General features: G+C 50.9%; 1 protein-coding gene across 1 annotated transcript in view; it reads left to right on the forward strand.

Moving 5' to 3' along the window:
• Positions 1 to 25,453, forward strand: part of CTNNBL1 (catenin beta like 1) — a 99,999-nt gene that overhangs the window by 61,924 nt on the left and 12,622 nt on the right. Inside the window, exons 13-14 of the mRNA XM_087928743.1 lie at positions 22,750 to 22,847; positions 25,162 to 25,242. Coding sequence (XP_087784869.1) covers positions 22,750 to 22,847; positions 25,162 to 25,242 — 179 coding nt within the window. The remainder of the gene's footprint in view (positions 1 to 22,749; positions 22,848 to 25,161; positions 25,243 to 25,453) is intronic.

A 25,453-nucleotide genomic window follows, 5' to 3' on the forward strand; every position in this document is an offset into this window, starting at 1 on the left:
CGGTTGAAACAAAGTAAGGAATAAGATTAAAAGATGCAAACGAAATGCAGAACAGTTCTGGTGGAAATTAAATAATATATATATATATAATTTGGAAGTAGGTAAAAGAACTAAACAAGAAGTTTCCGAGGAAGCAATGGAATTACCAATAAGAGATTAAAAACGCACGTTTTTATAATAGAGAGGAGTTAAAAAAATAGAGGTTTTTATGCGAGTGAATGTGATATGTTGAAGTGTAGAAGCAGAATAAAATATTCAAGGGTGTCCCAACTTTGGCAACTTTAAGACTTGCGGACTTCAACTCCCAAAATTCCCCAGGCAGCGTTGAGTTCTGGGAATTGAAGTCCACAAGTCTTAAAGCTGCCAGAGTTGGATACCCCTGCTCCAAATGTTAGTATTTAAAGGGGGGAAAGTGATGAAAATTATTATTTCTTTCTACTGCGATTATAGTCTGACCCAGCCCTAGTGGACTCCGCACAGAATACAACCAAATTATGCATCCAAAGCGCACTTATGTAGTAGAAATCAACATTTTTTTAAAAAAAACTGGTACAGAACCATAGTTTACTTAGTCTCACAGCCAAATGCCCCCATCTGTTTTGGCCCGTTGTAGAAGAACTTATAGAGTAGGGTCTCTCTCTATCTCCCTGGAGAAGTAGGAATTTCCTGTAACAAAAAATGGTCTGTAAAAAGAAAAGAAAAACCCTGGAGAGGAATTATTAAAAGATGAACAGAGTTGGAAGAGACCTTGTGGGTCATCTAGTCCAACCCCCGCCCAAGCAATAGATACTACACCATTTCTGACAGGTGGAAGTCCAATCTCTTCTTGGAAGCCTTCAATGATAAAGCTCCCACAACTTCTGAAGGCAACTTCTATTCCACTAGTTGGTTGTTCTCCCTGTCAGAAAAATCCCTCCTTATTTCCAGGGTGAACCTCTCCTTGGTCAGTTTCCATCCATCGTTCCTTGGATGGATGGCATGTGTTACTTGGCACCTTCCCTTCCCAAGTCTGCACTGGGTGTTCTCCAAATGGTCTGACTGCATGGACAGAATCAATGTTGGCCAGTTGTTGCCTTGTACATCACAGTGCTGTGCTCCAAAAGGCTTCAAAGTGGGGTAACTAGCACTTCAGAATTGGCCCAGTGATCTGTTAGCAAGTAGTCTGCCTGCAGGTGGACTGCCCGGTTTGATGGATTGAGGAATTGATTAATCGATCGAGTTTATATGTCAAGGACCTTGGAGTACTCATCTCAAATGATCTAAGTGCTGGAGCCCACTGCAACTACATAGCCAAAAAGGCGTTAAGAGTTGTTAACCTAATCTTATGTAGCTTTTTCTCTGGTAATATTACACTACTAACTAGAGCATACAAAACATTTGCTAGACCAATACTCGAATACAGCTCATCAGTCTGGAACCCACATTATGTATCTGATATTAACACAGTTGAGAAAGTCCAGAAATATTTCACAAGAAGAGTTCTCCACTCCTCTACTTGTTGCAGAATACCTTATGCCACCAGACTCGAAATTCTAGACCTAGAAAACCTACAACTACACCGCCTTCGGTCCAATCTAAGTATAGTATATAAAAACATACATTGCAATGTCCTACCTGTCAATGAATACTTCAGCTTCAACCATAACAACACAAGAGCACACAATAGATACAAACTCAAGGTAAACAGCACCAAACTCGATTGCAGGAAATACGACTTCAGCAACAGAGTGGTCAATGTCTGGAATACTCTACCTGACTCTGTGGTTTCTTCCCCAAACCCCCAAAACTTTAACCTTGGACTGTCTACTATTGACCTCACCCCTTTCCTAAGAGGTCTTAGGGGGCCTGCATAAGCGCACCAACGTGCCTACCGTCCCTGTCCTATTGTTTCTTTTATTCTTATATGTATCCATGTATTCATAACTATGTTTTACTTATACCTATTATTTTGTAAGCAATTGACAAAAATAAATAAATATACAGTATACATATCCCTATCCAAATCAACTCTGAGCGGCTTACAGCATGATAAAATCAGGAATATAAAAACAGCATAAATATTAAAATTAACAGGAACTGTCACAGGAACTAAAATGAAGAGGAACAGGGACTCAAATTAACTGGGAATCTTGCAGCAGTTGACCCTTCCCGGCTGCCTCCAAAGCCTATTACGGGAATATTGAAAGACGAACTAGGCTGCAGGTATAGATGGTGTATCTAGAGAAGCGCTAGCTGTACAGCTTCATTGAAAGATTGGCTGGGCTGCAGGTGTAGACAGTGTATCTAGAGAAGGGCTACAGTGGGAACGTTAGCTCACTTTAGCGCTGTAGTTGTACAGCTTGCTTGATGTGTTTCTGGAGGATGCGTCCACACCTGGTGGCTGGAAGAAAGGTGTCGGTTCTTTTCTTACACCGAGGAAAAGGCAGCAAGAGCGAACGCAACAAGTTGCAGGGGGATCCATTTGCTGAGATAAGGTGCTTAGCAGATTTCCACCTGACAGTACAAAAAGTGGCCAGGAACAAGATGTAGAAATGTTCGCTCTTCGGCAGGTCATTGAGAAGGATGGGAAAGGGAGGAAGAGCCAGCCGGTGCGTTGAGAGAATGCGCACGATCAAGCGAATAACGGGATAATTGGCACCTTCGAAGAAATGGTTGGATCTGAGCGAAGGTGGCCTGAATTATGAAAGGGAGCTTTAAACAAAATAGGCCAAGTGCTCTGCTCGTCTGGGAAGAAGGAAGGAGCATCGGGGGGGCAAAACTAAGTAGCCATCTTCCAGTCCTTTGAGGAGGGGCTGCCCCAGAGAGGAGGAGGAAGGGGGTCAAGCTATTCTCCAAAGCACCTTTGAAGGCCAGACAAGGAACAAGGGATGGAAACTGAACACGGAGAGATTCCGACAAGCCTCCCGGAGCTGCTTCTACGGCTGGCAAAGGCGTTCCCGATGGCCTCTGCGGCCAATAAGGGAGCTCTGGATTTGGTTATCAGGAAAGGCCTGCCGGCTGCAGAAGAAATGGGCCGGCAAGGCAGGTGTCGGGGTGTGCGAGGCCTGGCTACACCTGTCGTAGTAGGGCAGCTCCACCCCCTCAAATCTGCACTGCAGCTTAATTTTTACCTGTCCACTCCGGCGTGGGTGGGGTCTGAATTAGGGCTTCTATTGGGCTCACGGGTAAAAATCCAGCTAGGAATTACTTTCAGGGTAGGTCGTATTTTCAGGGAAACGTTTTTTTTTTTTTTTTTGGCTAAGGCTTTTTTTTCCTTTCTCTTTTCTCATTCTAATTAGCTAAACGTTGTTGCTTGTTTGCTTGTTTTAATTAGAGCAATTCTGCCGGTGCAGCCATTGTCTTCCCTCCGAGTAGGCCCCCCCCTCCCCCCCCCCGAGGTCTCCCCTGTCTGCCTGTCCAGGGATCTCCTGTCACCTCCTGTGATTTATGGCTCCAGGAGGCCCTTTGCAAACACCTCTCGGCCATCTCGGGGTTCGGGTCTTTTGGCCGGGGAATGGACACCCGTCCCTGGGGAGGGCCTGACCTTTTGGATCAGGTTGCAAAGACAACGGGAGCCCCCAGGTTTCCATTGGTAAGTGAGACAGTTGTCTTGCCCCACTTTGCGGCCTTTCTCAGCCCGGTCGTTAAGCGAATCGCCGTGGTTCATAGCAACAGTCAGCAACCCGGTTGTTAAGTGAATCTGGCTTCTGCCTTGGTTTGGCTTGTCCGACGGTCGCGACGTTCCCCCCCCCAAAAAACCTTTCGCTCACAGGTAGTCCTCGGCTTACGACCGCAGTTCAGCCCCAGGTTTCCATGGCTCAGCGAGAGAGCTGCTAGGTGAGTTTCACCCTATTTTACGACCTTTCTTGCCCCAGCCGGTAAGCGAATCACCTCAGTTTGTTAATTTTGATCACGTGACCCACCAGGCATCTGCAACGGTCCTAAGTGTGAGAAAGACACACGTTCTTTTTCCAGTGCCGTTGTAACTTCAAACAGCCACTAAAGGGATGGTTGTAATTCAAGGACTGCCCGGATCTCCCTCGATCTCCAAAGAGAGAGACGTCCAGACTCAAAGAGTTCCGCGTTTGTTATTCCCACTTCCATCCACAGCGCAGGCCTTCCTCGAGATACGACCACTCACGTAACGGCCATTCGAAATCCCAACAGAGCCTCCCAAAAGCTACTCCTAAGCTGTTGCTTTGCAGCTGCTGCTGCTGTGCGCTTCCCCCGAAATAATTCGCACTTACGACCGACCGCAGGGGTGGCTACAAGGGTCCCCCTCCAATGCCCTCCCTCCAGGTGTCAGCGTCCCACCAACCCTCCTTCCCAGCCAATAACTCCAAGACAAACGTCTTCTCAAAGATTGCTTTGCTAAGATAGCAAACGGGCACATCTGTGGAATCCGCAATCGGAAAGTATCCGGGCTCCTTTGCCATATTCCAAGCTACAAATCCATCCCGCTCTTGGCCGTCATCACGTCGCCTGGCCCCATCCCCATCCGTCCCAGAGTAAGCTCCTCACTTCATCCTGCGCCGCACTTAATGACCTCGGCCTAACGAAAGAGTTTTGTTTTGTCTGCTTAGAGCTACTCAATTGAACCCACGCACCCCTCCCCCCCTTTCTCAGGCTACGTGGCAGCACCGGATCCCAATATGGCTTCCTTCCAGAGCTGACACCAGGATTGCTCAGGCCTTGGGGCCCCGTCCATCGTGGCTTGTTTCCCTCCTGAAGGTCTCCGGCCCTTCTCCCCTCGGGGAAGGAAGGAGGTCAGCGAGGGGCCGCCATTTTCCTTGCGGTTCACCCAAGATGCCCTCTTTTGGCTGCCTTCGCGTGGTCTGCAAAAGCTTCCTGGCTCGAGCTCCCTTCATCGGCAGTCGTATCTCCAGGACTATCTGTGCATCGTCGTCTTCCATTAAGGGCAGGTTGAGGTCTGCTTGCGGGGTGCAGGTGGCCTTTCTTTTCTCCCTCTCTTCCTTCCCTTCTTCCATTCTTTCTCTCTCCCTCCCTCCCTTGCTCCGTCCTTCCTTCCTTTCTCTTTCTTCCTCTCCCCCTTCCTCCTTTCCATTCTTCCTTCCTCGGTCCCTCTCTCCTTCCTTTCTTCCATTCTCTCTCCCTCCATTGCTCCCTCTTTCCCATTCTTTCTCCCTCCTTCCTTTTGTCCTTCTTCCCTCCTTTCCATTCTTCCTCCCTCCCTCTCTTTCCTTTCTTCCATTCTTCCGCCATTGCTCCCTCCCTCTTTTCCATTTTTCCTTCCTTCCATTCTTTCTCCTTCCTTTCTTCCTCCCTCCTTTCCATTCTTCCTCCAACTCTCCTTCCTTTCTTTCTCTGTTTCTTCCTCCCTTCCATTCTTCCTCCCTCCCTCTTTTCCATTTTTCCTTCCTCTCCTTCCTTCCATTCTTTCTCCTTCCTTTCTTCCTCCCTCCTTTCCATTCTTCCTCCAACTCTCCTTCCTTTCTTTCTCTGTTTCTTCCTCCCTTCCATTCTTCCTCCCTCCCTCTTTTCCGTTTTTCCTTCCTCTCCTTCCTTCCATTCTTTCTCCTTCCTTTCTTCCTCCCACCTTTCCATTCTTTTTCCCCCTCTCCTTCCTTTCTTTCTCTGTTTCTTCCTCCCTCCCTCCCTCTTTTCATCCTTCCTCCTGCCTTCCACCCATCCAACAGGAGAGGAAACACACCCCCTCCAAATATTGGGCTCCAAGCCTCCCCCACCTCCCGCTCCCGCAATTCCAATTCTGTAGCACTCTAATGAATCTTTGATTTCAGATTATCTTCTTTGTTTTTTTTCAAAAATAAACCTTGTTAAGGAATTGGGTCATAGGCGGGATATCGCTAAGCAAAGTTAACTAAGCATTTTCAGAGGAAAAGTATGTAAGATTTAATATATATGTATATATATATGTGGATGTGCTAATAACCTTTTAATGTACACCCTGCTTCCAGAGATCGGTTCTTGGGTGTTATGGAGTGTGAAAGCAGAACCCATAAAAATAAAAGACATAAAATAAGGGCTACTAATTCCCCATTATGATCCCTTGGCTGTCAGAGCAACCCAACATCATGGAGTGCCCAGCCGCCAACGGCTGCAGGTCAAGAGACGGGCTGCTTTGGAGGCTCCGCTGCCCTGGGAGGGAATGGGAAGCTACCCCTGACCCTACTCCCAGGTTCCCCCCCACATCATCGATCACTGGTGAGCTGGACCGGTACTGAGCAGCAGCTTTGTCGGCTACGGTTCTGCTCCCGCATCCAGTAAGGGAGACCAGCCGGACTCTTTCTTGTGTTGAAACAAGGCTGAGCAGGCAGTGACGATGTAGCTGGTGGCTGAGGCAGCGTCCGTGTAGAGGAGGAGGCGGGAGGGTGGATGGACGGATACTGTTGGATGGATGACAGGCAGAGAGACCGGTGGATGGGTTGTTGGTTGGATGGATGGAGGAAGGAGGGAGGGAGGGAAGGTAGACTCTTATCGGATGGATGGTTGGATGGTAAACCATGAACAGATGGAGGGAGGGAGGGATGAGAGTATTGAAGAGAGAGAGAGAGAGAAGAGGAGGAACGTCCAGTGCTTGATGTGCAGAGGAGAGGAGAGCAGTGGAAACCTATGAGCCAGTCCTCAGGACGGAAAAGCCACTGCTGCTAACGAAGCCCCACCCTGGCTCTGGGGATCAAAGCCCGGGGACAGAGATGAATAGATGTGGCAGACAACTAATCTCTCTATCTCCTGGAGGGATGGACTTGCTTGTCTGCGATGAGAGAGAAACTGGGTCAGAACAGGCACCGCGGTGGAGCCGTCCCTTTGGATGGCGGCTTTGAGGGACGCAGAAGAACTCGATTTGGGTCGTGTTTCTCGTCCAGCGAGACAAGATGGCAGCCCTGAAGTTTCTCAGAATTGTTCCACGTGGAGTCAGTTGGGAACAAAGCTCCTTAAGAGCCTCCCGACATCAGGACAGTTCGACAGTGGTGGGATCCACAGGGGGGGGTGGGGCTCTCCTTCATTCTGGGCTGGATTCAATAGGTTTCCTGGGGTCGGATCCAGAAACCCGCCTGGTCCCTAATCCCAAGGCAGATCCCCTCCGGTTGCTGTTCGGGGGTTTCAAACAGGGCTGCCACGTTGGGTTATTAGAATCATTCGTTTATATCCCTAACCTCTTGTTGAAATCTGCACCTGGGTGGGTGGGTGGAGGTTGTGTTCGTTTCAGACTGTTAAATTATTTAAATGCAAGTAGCTAAGAAGGCGCATAGTTGGGTTGCAGCCACAGCCTCCCGCTTCCAGCTCTCCTACGCCGGAGGAACCGTGTAGAATTAATGAGTTGTGGAAACAGCCGAGCCAAGTTCTCCTTCCTCCATGAAGGATTTCCTGGAGCCCTCAAACCTCTGCTCAAAGCGGGCAGGAAAAGGGTTGGGGATCTGGGGCCTGCCCTTCGTGGCCCCTGGGGCCTGCTGGGTTGCCCCACGGCGGAGTAGGGGGCCTCTCTTCGGCCTGGCTTCTCCTCTGGGAGCGAGTATTGGGAGCCCCGTCTCTGGTTGGCCCAGGACAAGAGGCAGGATCGGATCGGAGAGCCCGTTTGGGGTAGGGGGCTAAGGTGCCGGCCTAGAAACGGGAGACGGGGAGGTGTAGTCCTGCCTTAGGCAGGGAGGCCGGGCGGGTGAGTTGGGCCAATCGCAAGAGGGGACGGTGAGTCCTACTCCTGCCTTAGGCACGAAAGCCGGGTGGGTGGCTTGCGGGGAAAATAGGAGGAGGAAGAAGTACGGAGTGGGTGTTCGCCATCTTGGATTACTTAACAAAGTAAAACAAGGGGGATCTCGATATTTAAGAAGAGATTGGACAACTGTTGGTCTGAAGTGGGGTAGGGTTGGACTAGAAGACCTCCAGGGACTCTTCCAACTCTGTTATTCTGTTATAAATACATAGTGATAAGTAGGTAGGTAAGTAAGTAGGTAGGTAGATATGGGATGGGGTGGGATGGGATAATAGAGATAGATAGACAGACAGACAGACAAATAGGCCGGCAGAGGGGGCAGCCGTCTCCTCCTCACCCCCCCCTCTTTTTCTCTGCAAACCCCCCCCTCCCTTCTAGCACTGATGGTGTTCCCTAGTTGGGTTATGAAACGTCTGCAAGAAAACAGCCAAGCTCAGAGAGCACCAAGGACCCCACAATCAACCTCGAGCTACAAATATTTTCCTTTATGGTGCTAAATGCGCCCCTGGGTCTTCCTGCACCCCCTCCCCCAAAGGCACAACCCACCATTCAAGTCCAGAGCCACCTGAGGGGGTCCAGAGGCCTTATCTCTTCCAGCACCGCTGAAGTTCCCTCGTTGGGTCATGAAATGTCTGTAAAAAAACTACCAAGCTCAGAGAGCACCAAGGGCCACAGTCATCCTCCCCATCCTCCTCCTCCTCCTCCTCCTCTTCCTTCTCCCTCCTCCTCCTCTTGTCAACCCCCCCTTCTAGCACTGATGGGTTTCCCTAGTTTGGGTCATGAAACGTCTGCTAAAGACCCTCCCAGATGAGCTACCCGCATTCTCCTTTCTCGGTACCACAGAGGGGGGCACAAAACCGCCAGTGTCACCCCTAGAGGGGCCAGTCCGGGTGACCTCCCTCTTCCAGCTGCCCCCCCAGCCCGAGCCCCCCCCAACTCCTTCTGCGGGAAGCCAGGCCTGCACGGGCAGGAGGAAAGAGGCGGGGGCTGCTCACCCTTCCCTCCCTTCCCTTCTCCGGCAGACCCGGCTGGCCAGTTGTGCCTGGCGCACCACCGTTTCAATTACCGGCCGTTATCTTCTCTTGCAGCCGCAGAGGGTGGGTTGGCAAGCTGGCCTGGGCTTTGTGTCACTTGGTGATCTTGTTTGTGCAGACCGGAGATGGTTTGCCCGATGCGGATTCTGCAGCCCGGAGGAGGCCGACCCGGGTTCCACAGCTGGGTTGCCACAGCTGGAAAGAGAGCGCCCCCCCACGCCCCCCCCATTCATCCAGGGGAAGCTGGGACTCCCGGGAGGGAGAGGCAGGAGAACCGCCTGCTTCCTCACCTCCTCCGGGGGCTGGAATTGCACCAGGGGCACCCAGGCGGCCTCCGGGGAATCCTACGACCCTAGGCCTGCAAGGGACCTTGGAGGTCTTCTAGTCCAACCCCATGAAAAGGGGACTTCATAGCATCTAGGACCAATGGTGGTCCAATCTTTTCTTGGAAACGTCCAGTTATGGAGCACCTAAGGCGGGACTAGAACTCACCATCCCCTTGTGATTGGACCAAAACCACCCAGCTGCCTTTTATACTTAAGGCGGGACTAGAACTCCCCGTCTCCTGGTGATTGGCCCAAGCCACCCAGCCGTCATTCATGCCTAAGGCGGGACTAGAACTCCCGTCTCCTGGTGATTGGCCCAAAGCCACCCAGCTGCCTTTATACTTAAGGCGGGACTAGAACTTCCCGTCTCCTGGTGATTGGCTCAAAGCCACCCAGCCGTCATTCATGCCTAAGGCGGGACTAGAACTCCCTGTCTCCTGGTGATTGGCCCAAAGCCACCCAGATGCCTTTCATGCCTAAGGCTGGACTAGAACTCTCCATCTCCTGGTGATTGGCCCAGAGTCAACTAGTCAGCTTTCACCATTAAAACAGGACTAGAACTCACTGTCTCCTGGTGATTGGCCCAAAGCCACCCAGCCGTCATTCATGCCTAAGGCGGGACTAGAACTCCCAGTCTCCTGGTGATTGGCCCAAAGCCACCCAGCTGCCTTTTATACTTAAGGTGGGACTAGAACTTCCCGTCTCCTGGTGATTGGCTCAAAGCCACCCAGCCGTCATTCATGCCTAAGGCGGGACTAGAACTCCTGTCTCCTGGTGATTGGCCCAAAGCCACCCAGATGCCTTTCATGCCTAAGGCTGGACTAGAACTCTCCATCTCCTGGTGATTGGCCCAGAGTCAACTAGTCAGCTTTCACCATTAAAACAGGACTAGAACACACTGTCTCCTGGTGATTGGCCCAAAGCCACCCAGCCGTCATTCATGCCTAAGGCGGGACTAGAACTCCCAGTCTCCTGGTGATTGGCCCAAAGCCACCCAGCTGCCTTTTATACTTAAGGTGGGACTAGAACTTCCCGTCTCCTGGTGATTGGCTCAAAGCCACCCAGCCGTCATTCATGCCTAAGGCGGGACTAGAACTCCCTGTCTCCTGGTGATTGGCCCAAAGCCACCCAGATGCCTTTCATGCCTAAGGCTGGACTAGAACTCTCCATCTCCTGGTGATTGGCCCAGAGTCAACTAGTCAGCTTTCACCATTAAAACAGGACTAGAACTCACTGTCTCCTGGTGACTGGACCAAAGCCACCCGGCTGTCTTTCAAAGAATTCTAAGACCGGAAGGGACCTTGGAGGTCTTCTAGTCCAACCCCATGTAAAAGGCAGGAAACCCTATATCATCATGGCTGCCCTCACCTTTTTTTTCTTCTTCTTGGAGCAGCAGAGACCAGTTCTATGAATTTCAGGGGCACCCGCCTTCCTTCATCAATTGGGGTGTGGGGGCCACCATTCCCAGATTTCTCGGGGCTTTCATGGACCAGTGAGCCCCATTTTCCTCTCCAGGCCCCTCTGCCTGAGCTAATTTCCACTAGGAAAGGAGAGCAGGAGGCGAAGTCAACCATGTATTTACTCACAAGATCCGGGGTCCATTCTGTAACGAATATGGGAAGATTACTGGAGGAGATAACCACAGATCATCAGAGCTGGAAGGGACCTTGTAGGTCATCTAGTCCAACCCCCTGGCCCAGCGGGAGACCCTACACCATTTCTGACTGAGGGCAGTCCGGTCTCTTCTTGGAAGCCTCCAGGGATGAAGCTCCCACAACTTCCAAGGGCAACTTTTGTTCCGTGGGCTGATTGTTCTCCCTGTCAGAAAAATCTCTCCTTATTTCCAAATTGAATCTCTCCTTGGTCAGTTCCCATCCATTGTTCCTTGTCTGGCCTTCAAAGGTGCTTTGGAACAGGAGCCTCCAACCTCAGGAACTTTAAGACCAACTCTGGGAGTTGAAGTCCACAAGCCTTAGCGTTGGCAAGATTGGAGAAGATTGGATTGCTTTAGAAAACAGCAGATGCTTTAGAAAATAAGAAAATACAGGAGGACTGTGGGGTCCTTGGTGCTCTCTGAACCACTTGGTTTTCTTGCGTGACCCAACTAGGGAACCTCATCAGTGCTGGAAGGGAGGGCAGGGTTTCTGGAATAGGGAAGAAAGGAGGAGGAGGAGGAAGGCTGTGGCCATTCTTGCAGACATTTCATGACCTAACTAAGTAACATCTTCAGGGCTATAAAGAAAGGGAGTTTTCAGAAAGGAGGAGGAGAACAATTGTGGGGTCCTGGGTGCTCTCTGAGCTTGGCGGTTTCCTTGCAGACGTTTCATGGCCCAGCTAGGGAACCTCATCAGTGCTAGAAGGGACTTGTAGGTACAGATGTGTGGGTTGAAAAACGAACCGGGCCTCCCTCTCTCCCAGAGCTGGGAAAACGGAAGAGTGTGAAAATCAAGCACGATCCCATATTTTTCTTTCCCGGGAACCAAACTAGCCGCAAAAGGCATAAATCCAACGGGCCCCCATCTACTCGACCCAGGGGCTTGGCAGAGTCCCTGTGCCACCCGGGACCCCCCTGCCTGCACTATGCCAACTGCGTCGCTTGACGATCCAAAACCCCTCACCACCCCGAGTTGGACAAGAGCCGCCTCCACGGCAAGTGGGTCCGTGCGGTTGTGCTCGGCGGATAAATATTTGCCAGGCGGGAGGCTAAAAGCGATTTAAGTCGGCTTTGATCTCGCCTCCCGGTCTCTGCCAGCTGTTTAAACACGCCACGCACTCCCTACATGCGCCTTCCAGCAGGCGCCTGTTGACGCAGAGCCGAAACTGTGTCTCTCCTCCTGTCGGTGCCTTGTCACAGTTGCCAGAGGCCTCCCGCCTCGTTGGGGAGGGTGGAGAAGGGGGCCTGGCGCTCGCTGGCGCTATTTCAGGGCTGCTCTCCTGACTTCCAGGCATGGGGGGGCGGGGGGGTGCCCCAGTTGATAATTCTGGCCTGCTTCTGCTCGGCAGCCCCCGTCCGCAAGTCAGCCTGTGAAAAGGAGACTCTGTATATTTATTAATTATCAAATTGGGGCACCACAAGGTTCCGTCTTAGGCCCAGGACTCTTCAATTAATATCTTCATTAACGACTGAGATGAGGGAATAGGAGGGGAACTGACCAAATTTGCAGATGATACTGAGCTGGCAGGAAGAGCTGACACCCTAGAAAACAGGCTCAGGATCCAGAAGGGATCTTGACAAAATTAAGCACTGGGCCCTGTCCAATAAAATGAAATTCAATGTAGAGGAAAGTAAAGTCTTACACTTAGGCAAGAAAAACCCAAAGGACACATATAGACTGGGTGAAACCAGGCTCAATAGCAGGAACTGGGAGGGGGATCTTGGAGTCTGAGTGGACAACCAGCTAAATAGGAGCCAGCCGTGTGCAGCAGCAGCCAAAAAAGCTAATGCAATCCTAAGTTGCATTAACAGAGGGATACAATCAAGATCAAGAGAGGTACTAATACCACTCTATAAAGCCTTAGTAAGACCACACCTAGAGTACTGCGTCCAGTTTTGGTCACCACATCATAAAAAGGATGTGGAGACTCTAGAAAAAGTGCAGAGAAGAGCAACCAGGTCAATGAGGGGACTGGAGGCTAAAACATATGATGAACATTTGCAGGAACTAGGCCTGGCTGGTCTAGGGAAGAGAAGGACCAGGGGAGACAGGAGAGCAGCCTTCCAATATTTGAGGGGCTGCCCCAGAGAGGAGGAGGAAGGGGTCAAGCTATTTTGTAAAGCACCTTTGAAGGCCAGACAAGGAATAATAGATGGAAACTGAACAAGGAGAGGTTTAACCTGGAAACTTTCTGACAGTGAGGACAATTAACCAGTGGAACAGAAGTTGCCCTCGGAAGTTGTGGGAGCTTCATCCCTGGAGGCTTTCAAGAAGAGACTGGACTGCCATCGGTCAGAAATGGCGTGTAGGGTCTCCTGCTTGGGTGCGGGGTTGGACTAGATGACCTACAAGCTCCCTTCCAACTCTATTATCTGTTATTTGTAGCACCCATCTCGCCATTTGGGGTGACTTTCGGGGCTGCGGGCATGAATTGGAGATAGGAAAGGATGCCGAGGCAGATGTAACAATATCGGCTGGTGCGAGCGTTCATTTCTGATTTATTTGCCGCCTGTCTCGTAGAAAACAAAATGCTTGTTACATTGGAGGGCAGCTGGCCATGCGCAGGGGGAAGAGTATAAGGGAGGAATTAGTCTGGAATCCATGCGTAGCCACCAAGAGGAAAGCGGCTTGGGATGCCATTGGCCCTTCGTTCGTCTGGCCTGGGTCCGTTCTGTCATTCTGTAAGGCTCTCCTGCTGGAAAATGGGGTTGGACTAGAAGACCTCCAGGGTCCCTTCCAGCTCTCTTATTCTGTATTTTGCTCTCCCTGGCACCTGTGTGGAAGGCTTGGGATCAGCCACTTGCTGTCATCTTTTGCTTAAGGATTTTGAAGCCCTGCGGGAGCTGCTGAGGGGCCAGCCCTCCGCAGTATTTCCCCCTCCACCCCCCCTCCTTATGTGGGGAGGGGGGAGGATCTTCTGGGGGGGGTGTTCTCTGGGAACTGACCCCCAGCAGGCTTTCCACCCCAGGAACAGGGAGTATTAAGGCTTCTGATTCCCTGCTAATGTTTCTCTATAAGACAGATTTGCATGCTTATTTCTATAAATCTGCATTGATTTCCCCCTCTTAAACCTATATCAGTAATTTTTATCTGTAATCCTGCAGCCTGTTCCCATAAATGTACGCTTATTAAGTGTACTTAGCAAATCTACTTAGGAATTACATACTTAATGCATATCAGTAATGCTCCCTGCATCTGAGGAAGGGAGCTGGAACTCATGAAAGCCTCGGCCCAATTACGATAATAATAATAACCAGACTTCAGCCGCATTTCCTCACCTGAAAATGGGGGGGGGGATGACCACAGGTGGGCAAGAAAGCAGCCTGAGGGACTCCCACCATCCTCCCAGCTTCCTCACTGAGTTTCTCCGGGGAAGCTGGCAGGGAGCATTCCCTCCTTCCCTCTCTCCCTCCCTCCCTCCTTCCTTCCTTCCTTCCTTCCTTCCTTCCTTCCTTCCTTCCTTCCTTCCTTCCTTCCTTCCTTCCTTCCTTCCTTCCTTCCCACCCCTTCTAGCAATGGTGATATTCTCTAGTTATTTAATGAAATGTCTGCAAGAAAACAACCAAGCTCAGAGAGCTCCAAGTACCCCATAGTCCCTTCTTCTTCCTTCCTTCCTTCCTTCCTTCCTTCCTTCCTTCCTTCCTTCCTTCCTTCCTTCCTTCCTTCCTTCCTTCCTTCCTCCCTCTTCCTTCCTTTGTCCCTCCCTCCTTTCCATTCCTCCTTCCTTTCTTCCTCCCTCTCTCCTTCCTTCCTTGCGTTTTCTTTCCGTCTTTCCTACCTAACCTATCTTTACCCCCTGCCCTCTTCTCCCTTCCCTTCCTTTCCGGCAGGTAAGTGGCCTGCTCCCTTGACAGGGAAGGAAGTGAGGGATTGCAAGAGTGGCTGGGAAACTGTCACAGACCATTGAGAGTGAAGATCATGTGACCAAAGCAGCAGCAGCAGCAGCAGCAGCCGATAGCACAGGAAGCAGCCACAACTTCCCCAAATTTCATTCTCTTGGGAATCGCTCGAAGCTGCCCTCTTTCCCTCCCTGCCCCGGCCGGAAGGTTTTCACCCCCTCCCCTTTGCCTGCCCTCCCTTCTTACTCTCTTCCTCCTCATGGCACAGTAGGTCACCTTTGGAAGCCATATTGACCCCAGAAACTTCCATGCCGCCACATTCCTGTGCCTGGGAAATTAATAGGGGAGGGGGGGAATTTTTAGAGTGTGGATAGTTAGACATCCCAGCATTCTTCTTTTCGGTCCAGGTCATGTGATTCCTGCCCCTGGAGGAGGAGGAGGAGGAGGAGAGGTTGAAGGGGTGTCTCCCGTTGGGACGGTGGGCGATGGGACCATGGGATGGGTGGATTGATGGGTGCAGGGGTTGGGTTTTGGACTTTGGATTTGGGGGGGTTCTCAGATGTGCCAGTAGAACTTTTCCAATCGGAGGAAACTTTTGAGGAAATGCCTGTCTCGGAGTTTTTATTTTATTTTTATTTATTTATTTATTTGTCAAGCAAGTATTAGATAACAGGTATAAGTCTAAACATGGTTATGAATACATGAAACGGATATGAATAAAAAGAAACAATAGGACAGGGACGGCAGGCACATTGGTGCGCTTATGCACGTCCCCTACAGACCTCTTAGAAAAGGGGTGAGGTCAATAGGAGACAGTCTAAGATTAAAGTTTTGGGGGTTTGGGGAAGAAACCACAGAGTCGGGTAGAGTATTCCAAACATTGACCACTCTGTTATTGCTGAAGTTGTATTTCCTGCAATCGAGTTTGGTGCTGTTTACCTTGAGTTTGTATCTATTGTGTGCTCTTGTGTTGTTATGAAGCTGAAGTATTCACTGACAGGTAGGACATTGCAATGAATGGTTTTATATACCATACTTAGATCGGATCGAAGGCGGCGTAGTTCTAGGTTTTCTAGGTCTAGAATTTCGAGTCTGGTGGTATCAAGTCTTCTGCAACGAGGAGAGGAGCGGAGAACTCTTCTTGTGAAATATTTCTGGACTTTCTCAACTGTGCTAATATTGCTCTTGTGTTGTTATGGTTGAAGCTGAAGTATTCATGGACAGGTAGGACATTGCAATGTATGATTTTATATACTATACTTAGATCAGACCGAAGACGGTGTAATTCAAGGTTTTCTAGGTCTAGAAATTCGAGTCTAGTGGCATCAGGTCTTCTGCAACAAGGAGAGGAGTGGAGAACCCTTCTTGTGAAGTGGGATCTGGTTCTGCTGGACCGCTGATAGCTGTCGCTGGTGGGCTGGCCACAGACGGCTTCCTTGCTGCTCCTAGGGGATTTCTGGGTTGGTCAGCAGCCCCCCATTTTTCCTGAGCCTTATGGGCTTCTGCTCTGCTCTGGTGCAGCTCCCGTCTCCTCCTGCCTCCTCCTCCCTTCATGGTGGGAGCGTCATTGGTTGGTTGCCTTCAGAGCAAGGCTCAGGCCGTTCAAGGGGGAGGGTGCTGAATGCCTCTCCTCCCCCCCTCCCCACCTTCCTCCTCCCTCCCCCTCCCCTCAGGGTGGTGTCCTTGTCACTGAGGAGGAGCAGCTGCAGGGTCAGACCGGGCTGGAGGGAGGAACAATTGTCCGATCCAGAGGAGCAATGAAGGAGCCCCCTCCTCCCTCCCGGCCTCCGCTGACTTCCGAGCTTGGCTGGCAGAGACAGGTGGACTTTTCGGGGGGAGAAGCCTTGAACCCTTGTCTCCCCGGGTGCCAAACCCCTGACCGCTTTCAAGGTTGTTCAGAATTGCGCCCCCGGCTCAGGGCCTTCCCGACGTGTAATGAATCGAGGTGACAGGCAGCTCGAATGAAATGAAATTGTTAATTGCTCGATTCCTCCACTTTTGAGTGATGGAAAGAGGAGGGTTTGTGGGGGAAAGCTCAGAGACAAGGCAGCCAGCAGGCCTGGCTTCGGGAGAGACAGATAACAAGAATTGGCAGGGACCCTGGAGGTCTTCTAGTCTAACCCCCTGCTTGGGCAGGTAAGCAACCCCTAGACCACTCCAGACAGAGGGCGGTCCAGTCTCTTCATGAAAACTTCCAGCGATGGAGCAGCCGTAATCTCCGGAGGCAAGTCGTTCCATTGATGGTTCTCAGTGTTGGGAAATTCCTCCTTGGTTCTAACAGAATAACAGAGCTGGAGGGGGGCCTTGGAGGTCGTCTAGTCCAACCCCCCTGCAACTTCCCTTCCACGGGGGAATTGTTCCCATTGTCAGGAAGTTTCTCCTTACTTCTAGGTTGCTTCTCTCCTTGGTTGGTTCCCCTCCGTTGCTTCTTATGCTAGATGCGAAATTATGGGGATCCCCCTCTCGATAAAAATGAACCGCACAGATAGTCCTCAACTTACAGCAGCTCACTTAGTGACAGTCTGAAGTTGTCAGAATATATTCATGAAGTGGAATAGAGCAGGGTAACAAGGTCAGCCAATGAATAGGCAGAGCAACTAAGTCAGCCAATGAGGGCTGTTTGGAAACTGAAAGTGGAAGGAGCCTGGGCGTGGCTCTATATTACACTCTGCAGCTCTGAAGCTTTGTTGAGCTCTGAGTCTGTCGGTTGAAAATGAAACTAACCTGCTTGCTTGTTGAGAACTAGAGCTCTGCTCTGAACCTGTAACATCTCTGCTTCTGTCTACGTTTGCTCCACGCTGGAGAAATCTACGACTGGTGTTGTAAAGTTTGCTTTATGTGTTTATAAAGAAGTTAAATGAAGCCTCAGCCATCTGTGTTTACTTTTCTGGCGCTGAATTTACGCTGCAATACTCTGAACAGAAGTTACAACAGCACGGGAAAAAGCGACTCACGATTGTTTTTCACACTTACGACCATCGAAACATCCCTGCAGCCGCGGGATCCAAATTCAGATGTTCGGCAACGGACTCGCGCTTACAACAGTTGCAGTGTCCCGGGGCCATGCGTTTCTCCTTTTGTGACCTCCCGACGAGCCAACGGGGAAAGCCAGGTTGACTTAACAGCTGTGTGATTCGCTTAACAACTTGCCGCCTTTTGCTCTACAACGGCAGCAGGAAAGTTTGCAATACCGGGCAAAACTCGCTTTGCAAAACTGTTCTCGCTTAGCGATTGGAAATTTGAGGCTCCAATGGCGGTCGTAAGTTCGAGCACTCCCGGTAATAGTTCGTCCCTCCGGATTCTCCGAGGCCCTTTTTTTTTTTCCGCCTTCCTGCTACAAGAAGTGAAACATCTTTGCAAGCTTGTCATCCGGTCAGCATTTTACACCGGAGATGAATTTGTAGCGACAAGGAAGAAAAAGAGCAAGTGAGTTTATTCAATTAATCAGGCGAGCATAGCAGCGCCTTGCAATATGTATTGGCGTCACGGAGGAGCAAAGATCCAGGTGGGGGGGACGAAGCTCTCTCATCAGCCGAAAAACCCGGATGGAAAAACGAGAGTTTCTTTGAAAGCAGGCTCTGCTCTTCAAGGGCCCCTGGGAAGGAGCCTCCGTCTTGGAGTTTGGGAAGGAAGCTTTTGGAGAACCTGCGGGGATATTCTTTTATTTTTAAGATTATTCAATTTATATGTCGCCATTCAAGGCAACTCTGAGCAGCTTACGGTGTCGCCACGATGTACAAAAGGACGTTGAGACTCTCCAAAGAGTGCAGAGAAGAGCAACAATGATGATTAAGGGACTGGAGGATGAAACGTATGAAGAACCGTTGCAGGAACTGGGCCTGGCTAGTCTGGGGAAAAGAAGGAACTTGGGGGACAGGATAGCATCTGAGGGGCTACCCCAAAGAAGAAAGGGGCTCAATTTATTCTCCAAAGCGCCAGAAGGGAAGAGGAGAAACCACGAAGATGATATAAGGGACTGGAGGAAGAACTGGGCCTGGCTAGTCTGGGGAAAAGAAGGAACTTGGGGGACAGGATAGCACCTGGGGGCTGCCCCAAAGAAGAGGGAGTCAATTGAGGCATAGAATCCAGATCACATGGAGGGTTTAATACCACTTTATGATGCTTTAGTAAGGCCACACTTGGAATCTGGCATCCAGTTTTGGACGCCACGATATAAAAAAAAGAGATTGAGACTCTGGAAAGAGGGCAGAGAGAAGCAACTAAAGATGAAAGACCCGGAGGATAAACTCTAAGAAGAACGGTTGCAGGAAAGGAGGTATCTCCCATAGTTCAAGATTTCTCTCTAGGATGTTTTTTTTTTCCCCTTTCAATAGTTCTGATTCTATTCAGGAAGTGAGAATGTGGTGTATAGGGCTTCATGCCTGAGCGGGGGTTGGACTAGAAGACAGTCGAGATCAAGGGAGGGACTTACACCACTCTGTAAAGCCTTAGTAAGGCCCCACCTAGAGTCCTGCATGCAGTTTTGGTCCCCACGCTATAAAAAGAGAGGTTGAGACTTTGGAAAGAGGGCAGAGAAGAGCAACCAGGGTGATGAGGGGATGATTGGAGGCTCAAACATACGACGAACGGTTGCAGGAACTGGGCCTGGCTAGTCTGGTGAAGAGAAGGACCAGGGGAGACAGGAGAGCATCTTCTAATATTTGAGGGCTGCCCCAGAGAGGAGGAAGGGGGTCAAGCTATTTTCCCAAGCACCCAAAGGTCGGACAAGGAATAATGGATGGAAACTGATCAAGGAGAGATTCAACCTGGAAATAAGGAGGAAATTTTCTGACAGGGAGGACAATCAACCCATGGAAGAGAAGTTGCCTTCAGAAGTTATGGGAGCGCCATCCCTTGAGACCTTCAAGAAGAGACCGGACTCCCATTTGTCAGAAATGGTGGAGGGTCTCCTGCTTGGGCGGGGGGTTGGACTAGATGACCTACAAGGTCCCTTCCCACTCGGTTATTATTCTGTGAATTCCGTCACGCTGGGGCTGTGGAGAGCCCGGAGGTGGGGAGCGTGAGGCTGGCAGGTATCTTTGGATCATCAAGGCATTCCTGGCGCCTGGCAGGGGGCCTGTTGCCAACTCGGGTGCCGCACGGCAGACCCCTGGCAGAAGGAGGCTTTATCTGCTTCACGCAGGGCGGCTTTTGTGTTCTCCGCGTGCCAAGCATCGCTGTGCTTACTGCCAGCGAGAGAGGCCAGGCATTGCGGGAAGGGGCATGCACAACAAGGGGGAGGGGGGAGGGTCTTGCCTCTATCTATCTTTCCTTCCTCCCTCTTTATCCTTCCCTCCCACCCTCCCTCTATCTATCCTTCCTTCCCCTCCTTCCCACCCTCTTTATCCTTCCTTCCCTCCCTCTTTATCCTTCCTTCCTTCCCTCCCTCTTTATCCTTTCCTCCCTCCCTCCCTCTATCTATCCTTCCTTCCTTCCCTCCCTCTTTATCCTTCCTTCCCTCCCTCTTTATCCTTCCTTTCCCCTTTATCCTTCCTTCCTTCCTTCCCTCTTTATCCTTTCCTCCCTCCCTCCCCTCCTCCTCTATCCTTCCTTCCCTCCTTCCGCCTCTTTTCCTACCTTCCTTCCTTCCTCCCTCTATCTATCTTTCCTTCCTTCCTTCCCTCCCTCTCTCATTTATCCTTCCTTTTTCCCTCCCCTCTTTATCCTTCCTTCCCTCCCTCCCTCTTTATCCTTCCTTCCCTCCCTCTATCTATCCTTCCCTCCCTCCTCTTTATCCTTCCTTCCCTCCCTCTTTATCCTTTCCTCCCTCCCTCCCTCTATCTATCTTTCCTCCCCTCCTTCCCGCCCTCTTTTCCTTCCCTCCTTCCCTCCCTCCCTCCCTCTTACTACCCAGCCTGCAAAAACCCTCAGCGTCTTTCTCAGGATCGGTGGAGGGTGGTGCTTTTCAGGCGCCGTTTGTTGACCTCCCCTCCCCGCTGGGCCAAGGCCCATTAAAAGGGGGCGTCGAGGAAGAAGAACCACCGCAGCGTCGGGGGACCGAAAGAACCGACCCGGTGGGCAGCCGTGAAAGGAGGGATTTCGTGTTTTCTGCTTTACAACCAGTGGAGTCGAGATCAATCCGGTGAATGGAGCCTCGCCAGCCCTGCCTGCATCCCAGAGCACGGGGGTTGGACTAGAAGACCTCCGGGGTCCCTTCCCGCCCTTCCTTTTCTGTAATCCTTTCCATCGCAAGGAGGAAATGGGGCAGCTGGCCTTGTCCCATTGAACTGTGTGGCCCACCCTGAGCCCTCGTGCAGGGCAGCCAAGCCGCTCAGGAGCCCCCTGCCCACCCCGTCCACCCAGCGCAGGGGCAGAAAAGCTGCTGCCCCCACCGGCTTCTCTGGCTGCTGGAGGGCCACCCACCCACCCACACCCACCCCCCACCAAAAAAAAATCCCCTTTCCTCTTTGCTGCTTAAATCCCGGCACGGGGCTTTGTCCCCGGCAGCGATTCCTTCCTTCCCACCCCTGGCCTGTTTTTCAGCCCAAAACCTTCCCTGTGAATCGAAGGCAATAAATGGACCTCCGGAAAGCATCTCTCTGACTTCTGGGAGGCCGGAGAGGCCGTGAGGCTGCCCAGAGATCCTCCCTCCCTCCCCCTGGATCCCTTCAGGCCCCCTTCTTCCCCACCCCCACCCCCACCCCCCATGGATCTAAAGGGGTCCCTCCAAGGAGAACGGAGGATTTGGGGTGGGCTGGTCTGTCAGGGTCTGCCAAGGCAAGCCTTTTTGGGGGTGGGGAGGGGGTGTCTTTAGCCAGCCAGTTCCCCCTCCTCTTCCAGAGCTTCTGTGCCACAGAGGCCTTGTCCTGGGGGAAAGAAAATAACAGAAGGACAGGGTTGGAAAGGATCTCGGAGGCCATCTAGTCCAGCCTTCTGCTCAAGCCAATCTCTTCGTAAGCACCTCCAGTGATTCCCTGATTAATTGTCCTCCCTGTCAGGAAATCCCACCTCCTTATTTCCAGGTTGAATCTCTCCTGGATCGCTTTCCATCCATTATTATTCCTTCTCTGGCCTTGGGGGGCTTTGGAGAAGAGCTTGTCCCACCTCCACGCTCTCCAACGTGTTCACGAAAGTCACTCAGTGACCCCAACAGACAGAATGAACGGGACATTAATAGATGAGCAGAGTTGGAAGGGACCTTGTCGGTCATCTAGTCCAACCCCATGCCCAAGCAGGAGACCCGACACCATTTCTGACAGAGGACAGTCCAGTACTGCGTTCTCCGGGTCCTGGTTGTCCCAAAAGGTGCTCTTTTTTAAAAAAAAAAAAACGAGGCGACTGCTTGTCTTTTTCTTTTGAAGACATTTCACTCCTCCTCCAAGAAGCTTCCTGAGCTCTGACTGGATGGTGACAAACGGGAGGATTTATAGTCTTTGCAAACCGTTGCAGATGAACCCTTCCCTTCCCCCTCATCCAGTCAGAGCTGAGGAAGCTTCTTGGATGAGAAGGGAAATGTCTTCCAAGAAAACAAAAAAACAAACAAACCAGGAATTCCCGTTGCTTCTTGGGAAAAACAGGACCTTTGGGACAACTTTGACTGGGAAGATAGAGAATCTCTGCGGGCTTTTGTCTGGATGTTACTTTTACATCTTCTCTATAAGAAAAAGGCAGTTTTTAAATTGGATATGTACATACCGTATATATGGAGAGCAAATGTGATAATAATCACAAAAACAACTGGAGACGAACAATATGGAAGAGCTGCATCATCATTATTATTATTATTATTATTATTATTATTTAGCTTTTGCAAAAGGGAATTCTGCTCATGGCAGAAGACGTTTTCCCCAGGAGGGCCGGGGTTTATATACAGGCTCAAATATACAGTTTCTGCCTCTTTCCCGGGTTCACAGTCTATCCAACTACGTATCGCCGTATGCCACACCCCTATGATTGTTGCATACCACCTGTTTCCTTGTCCTTGGAAACTACCCTCATTCTCACGGCCATGTCTTCCTGTTACGTCCATCGAAGCACAATGGATCAGGTTTCTGTTGGGTCGGAATGACCCAGAATCTCCTTCTCATCTCCTTATAAGCCTGACCTAGAGGATGCAGAATCTCTACAGACTTTTTTTACCTGGTTGTTCTTTTTACATCTTCTCTCTACGAAAGAAAGGTGGTTTTTAAATTGGATATATATATATATAGAGAGAGAGAGTAAATCAGGAGGAATTGCTCACGCCTGCCTTTCTCCCACCCTCCCTTTCCTCCGGTCCGTCCCCAGAGCACGTCTGCTCCATCCTGGCCTCCCTCCTGAGGAACCTGCGGAGTCAGCAAAGGACGCGGCTGCTCAACAAGTTCACGGAGAACGACAGCGAGAAGGTCAGTGGTGGGGCGGCCAGAGGTGGCCGGAGCGGACCTGCCTATGCTTACATTAGAAGGGGAGACCCTTTGCGAGCCGTAAGGCCACCTTGTCTTCCTTGTAGTGGACGCCCATTAGTGGACATTCCAAGTGGCCGTAGAGTTTATTCTATTCTAATCAATCCATAGAAAGAAAAGGCCAGGCCGAGCTCTGTGCTTCACCTTGGCACTGCCCAAGAAGGTGCCGGAAGCTTGGCAGGGCCTCCTTCCTTCCTTCCTTCTCTCGCTTCCTGCCCGGGATGGCTGTTTTGGACAGCGCCTGCAACCCCAAGTTCCTTCCGCCTCCCGTCTTTTGCCCAGCTGGCTTTTCCGCCCGTGTTAAAGTATTAAGAGATTAATAAGAGTTGGAAGGGACCTTATAGGTCGTCTAGTCCAACCCCCCGGCCAAGCAGGAGACCCTACACCATTTCTGACAGAGGGCAGTCCAGTCTCTTCTTGGAAGCCTCCACGGATGAAGCTCCCACAACTTCTGAAGGCATCTTTCATGTTCCATGCGTTGATTGTCCTCACTGTTAGGAAATTTCCTCCTTATTCCCGGGTTGAATGTCTCCTTGTTCAGTTTCCACGGTGGCTGTTTTGGCCAGCCCTGCAACCCCGAGTTTAACAGATGAACAGAGTGAGAAGGGACCTCGTAGGTCATCTAGTCCTACCCCCACCCCTAGTCCAGTTCCTTCCGCCTTCCCTCTTTTGCGCATCCGTCTTGAAAGCATCGCTCGATCGGAGCTCACACACAGCCTGTTGTGCAAATAAGTTTGGATCGAAACGAGGGGTCCGTTCTGGGAAATCGGTGGCGGCAGAGTCCGACCCGAACAGCATGCGAGGGGCACCGGGCTTGTCTGCCGGGCGTATCCCAAGGTGCCCCTGGCTGGATGTCTTCTGCAAGAGCGGCAATTCCTGTGCTCTTTTACAATTTTGAGCTGCTTTAAATTAGAATTGATATTTCCCCCTCCCCTCAAATTTACGGAGGAGGCGGAAAAAAGGTCGGTCCATAGCTTCAGGGGCCATGAGGGGTAAGTAAAGCTGCCATGTTCAGAGGCACTCTATCAGTGAGAACAGCAGTGTGTAGCAGCAGCCAAAAAAGCCAATGCAATCCTGGGTTGCGTTAACGGAGGGATACAATCGAGAGCAAGGGAGGTACTAATATCACTCTATAAAGCCTTAGTAAGGCCACACCTAGAGTCCTGCATCCAGTTTTGGTCCCCACACTATAAAAAAGAGGTTGAGACTCTAGAAAAAGTGCAGAGAAGAGCAACCAGGATGATTTATATATTTTCATTTTTATTTATTTATTGGATTGGTCATTTGCTGACAAGATAATGGATACAAGTATAAACATGAGTTGGAATACAGGAAATAGGTAGGAATAAACGGGGACCAAAGGACGGGGACGGTAGGCACGATGGTGCACTTATGCAGGCCCCTTACAGACCTCTTAGGAATGGGGTGAGGTCAATAGTGGACAGGGGACTGGAGGTTAAAGCATACGATGAACACTGGCAGGAACTGGGCCTGGCTAGTCTAGGGAAGAGAAGGACCAGGGGAGACAGGAAAGCAGCCTTCCAATATTTGAAGGGCTGCCCCAGAGAGGAGGAAGGGGGTCAAGCTATTCTCCAAGGCACCTGAAGGCCAGACAAGGAACAATGGATGGAAAGTGAACAAGGAGAGATTCAGTCTGGAAATAAGGAGAAACTTTCTGACAGTGAGAGCAATCAACCCATGGAACATGAAAGTTGCCTTTAGAAGTTGTGGGAGCTTCATCCCTGGAGGCTTTCAAGAAGAGACTGGACTGCCATTTGTCAGAAATGGTGTAGGGTCTCCTGCTTGGGCAGAAGGGGGTTGGACTAGATGACCTACAATATCCCTTCCAACTCTGTTAATCTGTTATAACATACGATGAACGGTTGCAGGAACTGGGCCTGGCTAGTCTAGTAAAGAGAAGGACCAGGGGAGGCAGGAGAGCAGCCTTCCAATATTTGAGGGGCTGCCCCAGAGAGGAGGAGGAAGGGGGTCAAGCTATTCTACCAAAGCACCCCAAGGCCAGACAAGGAACAATGGATGGTGTAGGGTCTCCTGCTTGGGTGTGGTGTGGTGGTGGTGGGGGGGTTGGACTAGACGACCTACAAGGTCCCTTCCCACTGTGTGAATCTGAAGTGAGACATGGGGAGAGCCTGCATGAAAGGGCTTCGTTTCAGCCGGCAGGCTCGGCCTCCATCCCTGACACGCCAAAGACACACACACCCCTGCCAACCCGGAGAAATCTCCTTTTACCTTCCAGGTGGACAGGCTGATGGAGCTCTATTTCAAGTACCTGGACGCCGTGCAGGTAGCCGACAAGAAGATTGAAGGTGAAAAGCACGTAAGTCTTTTTTTTGTTTTTCCCGGCTTTGTGGGGAGCTAGAGGAGTAGCATGGCTCCACCCAACACACACACACACACACACACACACACACACACACACACAGAGCTCACAAAACTCTTTGTCACTCGGGGTTGGACAGGAGGGGTCCTGGCTGCTCTCTGAGCTGGGTTGTCCTCTCGTAGGCGTTTCCTTACCCAGCTAGGTAACA

This window comes from Pseudonaja textilis, chromosome 3, assembly GCF_049901715.1.
Source record: "Pseudonaja textilis isolate UNSWEBS1 chromosome 3, rPseTex1.2, whole genome shotgun sequence".
Classification (NCBI taxonomy): Eukaryota; Metazoa; Chordata; class Lepidosauria; order Squamata; family Elapidae; genus Pseudonaja; species Pseudonaja textilis.